Source organism: Accipiter gentilis, chromosome 7 (genome assembly GCF_929443795.1).
Source record: "Accipiter gentilis chromosome 7, bAccGen1.1, whole genome shotgun sequence".
NCBI classification, from domain to species: Eukaryota; Metazoa; Chordata; class Aves; order Accipitriformes; family Accipitridae; genus Astur; species Astur gentilis.
Genome location: NC_064886.1, coordinates 8,424,066 through 8,438,517, shown reverse-complemented (window position 1 = coordinate 8,438,517; position 14,452 = coordinate 8,424,066). Strand labels below are relative to the sequence as shown.

General features: G+C 46.2%; 1 protein-coding gene across 1 annotated transcript in view; it reads left to right on the top strand.

Moving 5' to 3' along the window:
* Positions 1-14,452, top strand: part of HYDIN (HYDIN axonemal central pair apparatus protein) — a 162,090-nt gene that overhangs the window by 47,441 nt on the left and 100,197 nt on the right. Inside the window, exons 8-10 of the mRNA XM_049804439.1 lie at positions 1,931-2,132; positions 4,823-5,006; positions 14,047-14,146. Of these exons, the coding sequence (XP_049660396.1) occupies positions 1,931-2,132; positions 4,823-5,006; positions 14,047-14,146 (486 nt within the window). The remainder of the gene's footprint in view (positions 1-1,930; positions 2,133-4,822; positions 5,007-14,046; positions 14,147-14,452) is intronic.

Below are 14,452 nucleotides of genomic sequence, written 5' to 3'. Positions count from 1 at the left end.
CTGCCCTTCTCTATTTGATTTCAAATGCTTCAACTTGGTTTTTGAGATCAGAACTATACCCAGTATTTCAAGACCCACATGGCCGTGGGTTTAGACAGATGATGATGGTTTTCATGGTGTTTATTTTGTAATATTTTGTTGTCTTGATTGTTGTAGAGCATTAGCTCATGTTTCCATGAACTTGAGCTGTTCACGTCTCCCATTTCTTGGGTCCTGGTTCCTCTGTTTGCCAATGCATGCTGAGGATTCACTGGAGGGGAAAGACAATGTTTATAAAGCTTACCCATGGCTAACTCTTCTGAACTTCTGTGATTTTTGTATGTAAAGTTGCCCATTATAGAAAGCAGATTGTCCCATCATTGGAAACATTGCTGTTTTTCATGCTATGTAACTCATCTCTGGCCACTAATCCCTACCACTCCAGACTCCCTTAAGAGCAGAGAAATTGAGGTTATACAGGCATGAAGGCTGAATTCTCCACGCGTGAAGATGAATGACTGACTGTAGAGATCTACTTTCTAAAGGATAAGCCCCAAAGAGGGGGAGCTCTCTTTTTCCCCGAACGAATGCGATTCTGCCATGTTGTTCCTGGCTTAGGATTTAAGGAGTCCATCCAGCTCTCTCCTTGTGTTGTTGCATGCTAGTCTTTTAAAGACAGGTCCAGCCACTGGCTGCTTTGCTGTAAGCTGTGCAGTGAGGAGAAGGCTTTGCCTTTGCAGAGGGATGCTTTCCAGGATATGGCCAGGTTGCTGCACTTGTCAGTTGGGGCTGGCTCTGATGGAATTGGTACTAAAGTTTGAGCTCAGTTGACTTGCAGGAGTTACTTGGTTGGGAGGAATGAAAGTTTGGAAGCCCTGGAAATGAGGGAGCCTTTGGTGGGAGTCTGTTCTGGAGGGTGAAATGCTGGCAGGTACTCCAGCAAGGTAATAAGACTCTTGGTTGCTTAATATGCAAGGTAAAAATAAATAAATAAAATCTCTGTACTGTAACAGCAATGTAGCACTAGGTATTTCACTTCACAGGGTAATGTCCATGGTGCGTAGTTTGGGATGCCTTGCTGCCATGAAAGCATATTTACTGAATCCAGATATATCTGCCCTATCATTATTTACACAACACGATCTCCAGTCATTAATCAGTTGATGTGCACAGCCAGGGGTTCTCTCCTCTTCAGCTCGGTCTGAGGTGGAAAGCAAAGATGTCCTTGCTCTGGTCATTGAATAGCTTGAGAGTACTCAGTGTGGAATTGCAGACTTGGGTATAAGCAACAGGAATCAGGCTGCGGAAATGGGCTCACAGAACTGTAATGGGCAGGTTGGCATGGGCTGTGCCCCACCAGTCTCATTTTGACATATCTTCACAAACCCACAGCAAGTGAGGGCACTGCTGCTACAACACAGTTAAGTTCTCTTCTGCGCCCCCTTCTGCTGTGGGCTGTCACTTCACTTGGTCCTCTGAACCTCCCTTTTCTGCCTGCATGCCCCCAGGTATCTTTACTTGTCAGCAACGAGGGACGAGGAGAGAGACAACACTGGTGGTGTGCCTGCAGGAGATACTGGGCTAGCTGTGGCTGAGGCGGGTATTCCTCTGAGTCACCTGAATGACTTTGATGCAGAATTCCCTGTGACCTGAGTGGGATAGCAACCCAAAGGCCACCTGGACACATTGGAAAAATATCCCTGTAAACACTGTCACCTTGGGGATAAATCTCTACAAACACACCCAGAAATAAGGTGCTTGGTGTGGTGTCCTGGACATCTTCATGCTGTACACATGCAGCTATCAGGCTGCGATAAATGTACTAATTTGTGGAAATGCTAACGTAGCTAAAAACTGTAACACTTTCTTCTATTACCTGTGGTTTGCTCTGTTCCTTGTACTTCTATCAACAAGTGAGATGAGCAAAGACCCCCCCTTTGCTTTGTTCCAGGTGAAGATATTCACACAAGCCTTTATGGAGCAGCTATAGATGTCAACATCAGGCTAGACAGGAACTCCTTGACAGTTGAGAAGACTTACCTCACCCTGTCAAACCACAGATCTGTGGTCATCCACAATCGGAGTGAAATCATAGCCCACTTCCAGTGGAAGGCTTTTGTTACTCAGGAAGAAGAGGATCAGCAGAAGCTGAGGTTTGTTTGAAAGATTCATTTCAGCAAGATACACTGCCCAAGGGTAAAACTATCATATGGTCTCAAGGGGTATTGGTTCTTTTGAATGGTTTAGGACAAGTAAACTATCCACGGCATCAAGGTATGTGTCCCTGGGCTTCAGGGTCATTACTTAGCACTTCCCATTCCAGTTCCATCCATTTCCATCCACTCCAGCTGAGGATGATGTTTTGGGGAGGAAAGGTTGAGTGCAATGACTGGATTTCCTCAGAGAGCAAATTTGCATTTGTGGGAGCCACAAACCACTGAGGTCCAGAGATCCTTGGGCTACAGAGGGTCCATGAGGCTGAGGAAGGCGTCAGCACTCATTAACTGGGACTGCATTAAGTAGTAGCACTTAACATAGCTGCGGGTAGCATAACTATTATGATATTCACTGCAGTTTCTTCCACTCCAGGTTTGATAAGATGGCAGGCTTCTTTTCCAGTAATGTGCAGGGTAGAGTGCTTCATTGGCCCTGAAAGTTGAGGCCAACTTGCTGTAGGATGTTGAGTTGCCTTGTGCTGTCCCAGTTTCCAGCACAAGGTATTTCTACCCTTCTTTAGAGACTGGGAAGAGTTTGGAGATGGAGGGTTCTACAGGGAAGGTAGGGCAGCACAGGACTTGGAAGTGCGTTTGGGCTTCAGCAACCTGTGTCTTCATGCTGGTAAGAGATGGGGCAGGTTCTTCAAAGGGTGTCTTTGGTGAAGCTTTGAAATTCCCACTTTGGGCAGCAGAGAAACACTTAGAGCCCAGCGTGATGAATTGGAAATTTCACTTAAGGTGATTTAGGGGGATCCTTGTATGACTTTTCAGACTTGGAGGGACGTAGGTGTATAGGCGTTAGTCTGAACTGATAGCTGATCAGGAAACTGCCTCAAACTGGAGCACTTTTTAAGGGCTTCTGAGCAAATAAAGTTCAACATAATTAGGTCAGAAATGCCTTGAAGGCCAAAACTAGTTTTCCACTGTTCTCTATTTTTAATTACACAGTGTGTGACTTCCATGCAAGCTCAGTGTGTTAAAATCTCATGACCTTTTCTTAGTACTTCCCTGGACCATTCCTTTACTGTCTCTTCCTACCTGTCTGTCTCAGACTGGACCTTGAGTCATCTTCTTTCCCATCAGAAGCAACCAGGTTTCCCCACAGTTAACTTCAGCCTGATTATTTTTTTTTCCAATTACATTTGATCTCATGCCAGTTTGTGTCCTAGACTCTGACCAGGATATTTTGTTCTGCCTTACTTGCAATCTTAGGAATGGTCGTAGCTCCAAGGCCACTGTCCTGCTGTCAGAGAAGCTTTTGAGATCTCAGAGCAGAGAGTACTTTTTCATGAGAGGACGCACTGCAGGACCCTGCACTGGCATGTGACCCAAAAAAGACCTGGATCATTAGAAGGTCTATCCAGGGGTTTGCTCCGTCTCCCTCCCGCAAGACCTTCTGGAATGTAATGGTGGAATTATTGTCCATTGGAGGTTGAGTTGAGGGTTGTTCATCTCAGTGGCTGGAAGCCTTCCTCAGGGACAGTATTGTAGGTCAGCCATGGAGAAACATTTCCCATTGCACCCCATGGGGAGCTAGCCAATGCAAGTATTTTTGGCACTGGTGACAGCATTTGCCCAAGGCTCTGTCTGTGTGCAGCTAGTAACATCCGTGACCCTATTTCCTTTCTAATTGCATTTGAATTTAGCTGGGTGATGATCACTATCCTGTTTATACTACATTGCCTCGATTTGCTACGTATAGAGCCTTCCACTCATCCCCCCAGAGTTGTCACTTGCTGGTTTTTCATAGCCAGGGGACTGGAGCGTGAAGGGGGGACAGCAATATGCCAGCTAGGAAGCAACTGCTCTGTAGCAGTGCTCCCTCCTCATCTCTTGGTTGTGATCTTTAAACACTAGAATGATTTCTGCTACAACTACCAAGGAAGGCAGATATTAACTGTGTCAGAGCTCTTCAGAGAAGGCCAGAAAGCAGGAGAAGGTGGTTCAAGGCTAACCTAAGGGTTTGGATTCAGAGATGCTGGTCCTGACTTCTTTAATGGGTGATGCGAGGCAAAATCGCTTCCCCTCTCAGGGCCTCTGTTTTCATGCGTATGAAACCATTAATTTCACCAAAGTGATGCAATGCCTGAATTTGTTTGATTTTAAAGTGCTCTGGGATCCTCTGGTGAAAGAGGCAGTGTAGGGAACAGAGAGCAGATATAGTTTGCTTATCTCTGCAGGTCCAAAAGGGAAGAAAAAAAAGTGATTCTAGTAACCCGCAGCTGAAACCCAGCTGCTTCTCCTGTTCCAGCGAAGCACCGCAGTGGGTGCTCCTTTGTCTTTATCTGCATCCCCCAAGCAGCTCTATGGTAGGAAAAGCCAGTTGAGGTGGTTGGTGGATTCTCCATCAGTTGTGGCTTTGAGCCAGAAGGCTCTCTTGAAGGCTGCTAGCATTGAAAACCCTCTTCTTAGCTTGTAGGTGTAGAGTAAAACTACCTGCCATGCCAGCGAACAAGAAGGTAATAATCTGATCTGTTTGGGACCCCGTGGCTCGGGGTCAGCTCCTTGCTGAGCTGCTGCTGCTGTTCCTCCCGAGTGCTCTGCTGCCCCTGCACTTACATGACAGTGTCTGCAAATATGTTGCTTATTACATTATCTGCTTGGTTTGCCTCTCCCCATGGCTGCAGGCTGTGTCGCATGCTGCGGAGGCAGGAAGAGGACGAGATGGATTATTTTCTCAAGGAGTGCATGGTTGACCCCACTCTCCAAGAACGCCTTTCCCTTCTCTCCTGCAGCTTCCAGAACCAAAGGGCGAAGGTGCAAGGAGACTCCATGCTTTTCTCTGATGATGTTTTCACCATTGAGCCAGTGGTAAGTGATAGCTGAGAACCTCCCTTTCTTCTCCTCCTTGAATGAGGTCACTTGGCAGATCCCTGCATCAGCTGGCTTGATGTGCTGAGAGAAAACATCAGGTTTCTCGTGAGGCTGGGAGAGCCTGTTGCAAAAAGCATTTCTGAACTGCGGGCTCCTGACAGACAGCAAGAGCCTGCCTGAAGCTGAGCTCTGCAGCTAGGGCTATAAATTAAGGGCACTTAAGTGTCCTTACAGTGTTCAGAGGTATTGATTATTATATTTAAGGGCACACCTTACACATAGTGTATGGGGATTAACAAAGGGAATTAGAGCACTGTCAGCTGCCATATTGATCTGGAGAATTAAATGGTCCTCTGTGGAAAGGACGCCAAATTTAGCCCGAGTTTAATCACAGAAATACAAATCCCTTCAGGTAACCTCAACTTACAGCACATCTGATTCTCCCTTCCAGTGTCGTCTGTGAGCCTGGACTCAAAGTTGGCAGGCTTAAATGGACTTTTTGAGTTCTATTGCACATAGGTACAGAGAACTTTTTGCTTTTCTGTTTATGCAAGCAAACCCCCATGTCCTTCAATCAACCAGAGCCCTGATTCTGAGTATTTGAATGGTCTGAGACGAAGAATGCCTGCTGTCTGAGGAGTACAAAATCCCTTCTCATCTTGGAGTAAACCCTAGAATAATCTCAATCTCTTCTTTTTTTTTAAAATAAGTGAAACGATTTTTTTCAAGGAAGGCGATCATGTTCTCTTCTTGGTTATTCCTATAGCCTGTATAAGGCTGAGAGCCACTACTGTTAGCACAACTGCAGTTTCACACCCTTGTAGCTGACAGCAGCGTGATGTGACTAAGACATTGTGTCAGAGCAGTAGGAATATTGTGGAGAATAGGAGCTGATCAGATGATCATTAAGAGCATCCTGTGGTGTGTCAGAGCTGGTTTTAGAGCATGTCCCAGGGTTCCTGCTTCGTTACAGTCAGACTTTCTCTACAACTAGCTTAACCTGCTCTTGAGCTCCTGAAGTACATTACGGTGAGGTCCAGAAGTCTGGCTGCCCACAGTATTGAGTCCTGGTACTCCATATAATGATGTATGGACATAAAGTGTAGCCTGGCCTCAAGTCTTGAATGGAAACCTTTCCTAAATGTCTATGTTAATGTTACATAGTTTGCTGTAGGGCTGAATATAAGAGGGCTGCTACATGAGTCTCTCCCCTTTTGTCTTGTCCAGCATAATCAATCTTTTGATTTCCATTAATTCATTATTTATGGAACAATCAGTTTCACATTCAGAGTTTTGCTCATGTCTGTCTTCCCCCCTGGCATATGGGTGTCTTTACATTAAATGATAGTGTTTTCTCCTCTTCATCAAATGTAGAATTTAAAAATTCACTGCCACTGACTTCCACAACCTTCTCTCTGGTGACAGCACTGTAACTTCTAGCTTGCGCTGCCACGTGTACCTGCTGGAGAGCCCACCCCCACCCAAAGCTGGCACCTTGCTGCCTCAGGCCTTCTGGCCAAAAGTGGCTTGCTGTCTTCTTCCCACCTCTTGCCCATGATGTCTGGGAGCACCCTACAGAAATAATCAAACCCTGGCAATGAGTGACTGCAGGAAGTAATTGCTTCCAGAGGTTAGGAAGCTGGTGGAGGGATTGTAGTCTTGGAAATGCTTTCTGGGCAAGGATGGCTTTGCAGGGTTTGTGCAGAAGCTTTGCTGTGTAAGTGGACCATAAGCTGCCAGTATTTTCAGGTGTTGCTATCTGTAGAAGTTTGAGCAGGTCATTTCAGTCTGTATAGGGTTAACTTGCTGATGAAAATAACAAGAAAGAGGCGGCAGTGATTTTGGATTTACCATGTGACCATGAACATTTTGAGCAGCCATCCAAGCCTGTGGGAAACAAGCTGTTATGCAACTCTGACTTTCTGAGCGCATCTCAAATTTGATTTATTTTTGCAAATACACGTGATACGTCAGCAGAAGCAGCTGTGATAGAAGCCCAGGTGGCTACCAAAGGACAAAGTCCTTGCTTTTTGCTGCATCCCCCCCACCAGAGCTTAGCTGTAAGTCACATTGCAGACATGTGGGAGCTGACTCCTTGGAAATGGAAACCAGAGGAAAAGGAGGACAGGGATTTGTTACCATTGCACTGACCTTGACAAGTCATCGCTGTCCTGTCATTGCCTGGTAGTGACTCCTCAGTGTCATGTGTTATCTTTGAGCTGATAGAGGTGGTCTTCGAGATGTCCAGGTTATGAAACTGCTACTGTTGTTGATCCTGAGGTTGGGCCAGGAGGTAACAGCATTGTTTCTTCCTGCAAATCTCCACCTCAGCTGGGGAACCATGCTGGTCCCCATCCAAATGCGAGGTTACTTCAGTTTTTGGCAGAAGACACCATGTCCAGTGGGAGCTGTGGTCCATCCCACAGCTTATTGTGAGTTCCATTTTATTTATAGAAAGAGGCAGATGTTAGCTTTGGCACTGCCTTTCTCATAAGTGCCCTGAACTAACAGGATGCACTTTGGGTGTCATTTTGGTGCTTCTGTTACCAGCTCTGTCTTTAGGGTTTTTTTGTCTGCTTTGAGCAGCTATTTCCTTTCTGTAGATCACCTTTCCCCTCTGCAAAATAAAGTAGGCAATTTGGCCAACAGTTGGTGGTGCCCAACTTTGCAAGACCAGCTTTTTCTTATTCAGGCTGGTGGAGCCTCATTATTTAGGGGCTGAGGGAGGGGAAATAGGATCTGCATGTATTTCTGGTTGGGCTTTTCCATAGAGATCAGTTCTCTAGCTGTGAGTCATGGTGTGCCATTTCCTCCTGCATCATGTTGCTTTATGCTGTGGCAAAGCCAGGGTACAACAGCTGGAGGTTTTGTGCTGTGTCATCATACATCCACTGTCTGTATCTTATGCCACCTGCCAGTTGTAGCCTGTCTGAGGCTGACATTAAGCTGGAAGTGTTGCAATATCACATTCACAGCACTGCATAGTTTTATTTCTGTCCTGGTTAGCATCCACAGTAGTTTTCCATGCTCTGACTCAACTGCTATCCTATAGAGAACATGTTAGTCCAGGCAGACCGCTGGCTCCTGAGGTGTCCTGAGGCTAATACACATGTAGCAGTAGCCTGCAAGGGTGGGTAATGAAGCATATCCTTTTAACCAGCAGTTCTTTTTTCCCCTGGGGGGTAGCAGGAGTGTGAGGAACCTCCTCATCAGCCTATTTCAATTTCCCAGGAGAAATAACTCACAATTTCCTAGTTTTATAGTCTGACATACAGCAGTAGTGAAGGGAGAAATGACAAAATTTTCCCAGAATAGTTATGTCTTTAAAGAATCTGGTTTAGCCACAGAATAGTAGAATAAAATGTAACTGATTATTTTTTCTTGCCCTCTGCTTTGGAGTCAAACAGTCTGGCTTATAGCTTCACTGACAATACAAGGAAGCTATCTGTGGACATACTGCCAAAAGTTTCTGTCCAAATACTTTGAATCCTGCAGAATGGTGATTTCATATCAGGAGCTCAAGAGGCTTGAGTCTATTAACTGCTGGTGCAGGTTTTCTTGGGAGTGGGGATATGAGTGCAAGGCTCCAGTAAAAATGCTGCATTAGGATAGTTCTAGAGAGCTATGCTGATGCATATAAAAGGATGGGGTTTATTGCTAGTTTGTAGGCTTGTTTCCTCTGGTGCCTTAAAGGAGTCTCATCTGACTGTGCCTTGGGATCCAGCAGTACTTCAGATGTATGGAGATATGTCCCTTGTCAGGATCTTGGGGCATCACTGAATGGTTTCCTGGAGCATGGCAAGACATCATCCCCAGCAAGGCGGGGTGTGTGTGCTGCACCCTCACCCGCATCTGTTTATATTGTAAAAGAACAAATGACATCAGCCCAAAGCTCTAGGCTCCTTCCCACACTGGTTAATTATACAGCGTACAAAGAGATCCCAGCAACATTGCCGCAATCACTGTGGTCTTGGTGGTATTGAGCAAATCATCCCACCGGGGACTCATTTTCACTCCCTTGCTGTTTGGAGGTATAACTTGCAGTGTTCTCCCAGGTTTTGCTGGAGCTGTATTTTTTTGGTGCAGCACAAGTTCACCATTTTGATGTTCGGCTTGGGTTATCTTGGGCCAGGATCAAATTCTAGTGTCAGACAATTGCCATGCAGACACTGACCTGGCCCTGGTTCCCCTTCTGACAGCAATGGTGATGCAGGAATGGCAGGAGGCCAGGACAACTGGGGCTTTTTGTGTCATGAGCAATGTGTTTCATCCCATGTGGAGACCAGCAGGCAGCTGGAGCAGATTGCAAAGCCCTGATATTGCTCTCCTGCCTTCTGTGCCCACTTGCCCATAAGCAGGGGCAGAAGGAGCCCTGGACAGTGAGTCCCAGCTGGGGTAGCCAGCTCTCTGACAGGGCCTTACCTTCATTTGTGAGGTGGTTTCCAAATATCTTCTGCAAAGATGAAGGCGGGCATGGTTTTTTATCCAGGAGCTGCTCTGAGATGTCTTGCTGGGCTCAAGCCCTGGCATCCAGTGGGAGGCGGAGTATCGCTGCTGGCTCTGCCAGGGTCCAGCTACCTGGTGCCTATTAGAAGTGTAGGGACTGCTGGGGACAACGGTTTCATGGGAACAGGTCCCCAGGTGGAGAGAAAAAGGATATTGAAGCAGACTTGATTGCACAAGGCAGTTTTGTGACAAGAATTCTCCCCTCAGAAGAGGAGGAGCGTGGGCATTGTTTTCCTAAATCTCAAACTAGGTTAATCCAGAGCTGCAAAGACTGGAAGGGATTGCTCCATGGGGCAGCTCTTGGGATCAAGCTCTGTGTCTGCAGAGAGCCCAGGGCATGTACAGAAGCTGCTCTCTGGACCATGAGATAGCATGTAGCCACACACTCCTGGGGCTAGTGTAAAACTGGTGTGGTGTGAGGGCTATCAAAGGTTTTTAGGTTACTCTGAGGAGGAGGGTTATCCTCATTGCCTGCCTTTGGTACAAAACTCAGGTGTTCCAGGTTGGTGGAGAACCTGGGATGTTCAGCTTCTGCATTCAAGGGGAATGTAGGCTTTGTAGCCTGAGGCTCCCTGTAGATGATCCAAGTTAAATATATAAAGTTTACAAGTGTGAATGCTCCCAGATCTCTGTTGAATGCTTGAGAGCCTGAATGGCCTTTAAGATTCAGTCCTTATTCCTTCTGTATGTTGGATGTCCTTAGAGAAATGGGCTAACACTGCTGCCCTGCCACCGAGGAGCTCCTGGAAGGTTTTCACTGCCCTGAGAGGAGTACTGGAAGTACCACAGAAGCCTGGGTGGGCTCTGTGGTGGGTGAAAGTTTTGCTGTGCTCTATTTCTATATGCTGTAAAACAGGGAAGTGGAATTTACTGTATTTTTTTTATTAAGTTCTCTTTCTATTACCTCCTCTCTGCTGTAGTCGCAATGTCTCCCTGGGTGTATTCACCGCAGCAGTCAGGATCGTTGCTGTGCAAGTCACATTAGGAGCTCAGCATGCAGAGTATCCATCTATTTGGCTGCCAGAGCTTAGTGGGGGAACAGGTAAGTTTGCCATTCTAGTCCTGTTCACCCAAAGCTCAACTGGCAGTGACCAGAGCAGAATAGGTGATGTGGGTGCAGCTCATAGCAAGACAGAGCTGTGAAGAGGATCAAAGTTGGGCTTTTTTTCTGATCTCCCACTCTTATCTCTGCCTTTTGGCTCTGCACCACTTTCCAGGTCCCCTGCCCTGTCAAGTCTGTCCCTATCCCTGCTTCTGTGATATATTGCTGTTACTGTGCTTCAAAACACTGGGGTAAGATCACTGTGTCGGTTATATTTCCGTCACAGATGTGCTGGCCTTGAAGTTCATCAAATCCCAAAGTCAGCTAAACTCACTCAGCTAGAAAAGTACGCTGTTGTTAGCAGATACATATTCATCAGGCCAACGGTTCTTTTTAATTTTCTTCTTTTCCTGCTTAGCTTCATTTTTGCTTATGAATTGTATTACACTTGCTTCCGTTAATGGGAGATGCATTGCCTCTGTCAACCTCTCAGTAATAACTAAACTGCCCCGAAGTGTCCACAGGGCCAATATATCTGATTGTGGCACATAAAATAGACCAGTGAGTACCATCAGCTTGTGATCCAGCAGAAGCCAGCAACAAAACAGTACTTAGTTAGTTGACCTGAAAGGCTGATAGTGCTGCATTAGGCTCAAAGAAGTTTGTTTTCTGGCCTCAGTGGAAGGAGGGATGCTCTCTTGAGTTTCCCAGGAATGATTTGGCTTTGAGACTTTGTTCTTATGAACTCTGCTTTATAACAGCCAGTGTTGCGCTACATGATGATACGGTGTAAAAATCTGACTTTGCTTTTTCAGATATATCCCAAAGTCTTGCAAGCAGTAACACAGTCCCAGTTAATCAGATGCTCAGTTTATGGTAGGCATCATCTGTCTGAAGCCAACACAAACTCTAAGCTGCCTGCCCCCAGTAATCCAGCTCTGCACAGCCCTTGTAAACCTGATGGCAGAACTACGGTCAAATCCTGGCATCCGTTTTCACCCTCAGCCTCGCCGGTCCCATCCTGTCTTGTTCAAATATCATCTTCTCGGTTTGCTGTCTGGCATGTGAGGCTCTACAGAGCAAATGGCAAGTTTCCCTTTGAGTGATCTGGGTGGCCATGCCGAAATTGGGCTTACTTCATTCACACTCACTGCTGAACTTCCCTCCCTTTTACTGCACCCCTGTGTTCTGGTTTTAAGGCTCAGGATGTGCTCTCCTCCCCTGCTTTATGCCCCTCTATAAGATGAAGACCTCAAGCATCACTGCTGCTCTCATTTCATTAATGCCCTTTCTCAGCATATCAGCAGTGACTGTGTAGCTGATGGTGCTGGTAAGCCTGGCAAGGCACCATTTACAATGCGGGAACTGAACGAGAGCTGTCTGTAGCTCTCTGGGCAGAGGACCACAGCAGCTGGAGGATCAAATGGTACCCCTGGGCAGCTCAGATCTGGGCAGCACCCTTTAAAGAGGAGCGCAGAATACTGGTGAGCTGAGATGTGTGTTCAGCTACAGCCGTTGGGTTTGAAGCAAAGGCAAGCAGCTGCCTAGTGCATCCCCCCCTCCCCAGGGACAGCCTGCCCAGGGTGAGACCACTGATCTCAGTCTGTTAAACATGTAGCAAGCAGCTGGGTGATGAGCACTGGTGAGTTACTAGACTCTAATTAGCCAAGCCAGGGAAATCTGTCATCTGAGTGTTCCTTCTCAGTGGCTCGGCTTAGGCAAGCTCCAGGCATCATAGCACAGCTTATGTTGTTTGGACCACTGCAAATGCTTTTATTCCTGTAAATCTAAGAGAACTCTCTGGATGCTTGTGAGTCCAGGCAGCATCCCTGTGGGACCTGAGGTATCTGATATCTAGCACGTTGACTGTGGGTTGCAGGCTGATGTTGCCAGTTTGCTTCCTCAAGCCAGTGTGTTGTCATATAGTAATGCTTCATCTTCATCCAGTTGCTTGCTGGATAGAAACATAAAGTACATTTGATCAAGCAAATGTGTTTGCTCTAGGTTTTGAGAAGAATCCAAGTTATTTTATTCTTTGACTTCCCTTTTCCAGTTACTGGTTTGTTGGTGTTTGAAACAGTTTTCTCTACCTGTTCTTCCTTCTGTTCTGTTGACTCCAAGCACACTGTGCATTAGGGAATTATTTGCAGCTGCAGCCCAATAATTCACCTTGTCATAGCTCTTTAATTTTTGTGGGGGCTGTTCTTTGAGCTCTAAGCACTAAGTCGATGGGAAGTATTATAGTTATTTAATATTTATGCTGCAGGAGTGCCGGAGGCTCCAGTCAGTTCAAGACTCTCCTGGACAAAGTACTGAGGATACCAGCAGCAAGCAGAATCAAAGCCTCACCTTGCTGATAGAAAAATAACTCTGTTCTTTTTGTCTCCTTCTATAAGCTACCTTTTTGATTCCTAGTAGAGTATTATTACAGTTGTAAGAGGTGCATATATTTATGACAACAAATGCATGAAGAGTTGTTTGTAATGTTAGGGATTGAGGGAATGTAAGTAGTGCCTTTGTTTAAACCAGTTGCAAGAAGCGAGTGAGAGCCTTTACAAACCAGGGGTGTCTCCGAAAATGCACAACAAGGCTCCCTGGGACTGAATGCCACTGCCAGGACTCTGGGAGAGAAGCAGAGGGAGAAGACCCTGAGGAAGCAGCAGACGGTTGCAGACACACTGGTAGCATGGTCCAGACTTAAATCCCTGAACACAAGCGTGACAAGGAGAAGAGCTTGTTGATTGAAAGAGGTGTGGAGCTGTAAACAAATCCCATCTCTTCTTGTTTGAGCCTGTGTTCAGGGAAACAGGAATGTATGCACCTTGCAGAGAGAAACAGGATGCATCTGACTCTCAACTTTTCTCAGATCATCTGTCAGCTGGAAGAGCCTGCATGCTGGCTGACTGCTCATGGCACAGGGCAGAAGCAGCCATCAGCAGGAAGGAGTTTGTTCTTCATTGATTTCCAGGCAGGAGGGCTTGTTCTGCTAGGTGCTGAGTGCCTTGACTCACTGGAGTACATTAAATACTTACATGTGTGTACAGGTGAAGGGTATAAGAGGCAGCACCTTCATAACTAAGAATGGAAAAATCCATGTGACTTGCTAAATCTCTCCTGCTCTCAGTAATAAGTGTTCATGTAGCCATAGTGATACAGAGATATAAGGGAGGGTTCGCAGGAGAGAGGTATCTTTTCCTTAGACTGGCTGGTACCTCTGAAGAAATCGTGCTTGATGTGCTGGAGTGCCAGCCAGCTTGGTTGCATCGTTATAGCCCTAGTTTAATGAAATGCCTCCACGAGGTGCCAGTAAAGGTAAGGGACTTAAAGTTTTTTTGCAGCTGCTTCCAAACTCTCGTATAAATTTTGTTGATAAGTGTTGCTTGCTCCTTGCTCTTCATTGATGCTCTAAATAAAGGCTATAGGGCTCTGGTTGAAAACAAAAAATGTACTGTTTCAAGATAAATGTTTTGTTGTCTCCTTCTGTTTTAGGAGGGAGACGTCTGGCCAAATTCTTCGGCTGAAATTAATGTTATCTTTAAACCCCAAGAAGCCAGACTCTATCAACAAACGGTCTACTGTAACATCTCAGGTACAGTTCCTTTCTCCTGCTTCTGTTACCCACAGTGAAGTTGAGGCACAAGTAGTCTTCCAGTCCACTAGGTTCTAGTGTAATTGCTAGGAAGGGTTAATGGTCAGCAGAGCAGTGCTGGCACATACCCACTGTCCCTGTGGTTTCTAGGTGGTCTCCTGTCCAAAGCCAGGGCTCGGTGCACCTGGCTTGGGATCACCGATCCCAGAACAATTCAAAACAGTGAAGGGATAAGCTTTCATGGTGTGGGTTTGCCAGCATTTGCTCTGCTGCAAGGTGGCCTGTAAAGGCCAAGGAGCTACACAG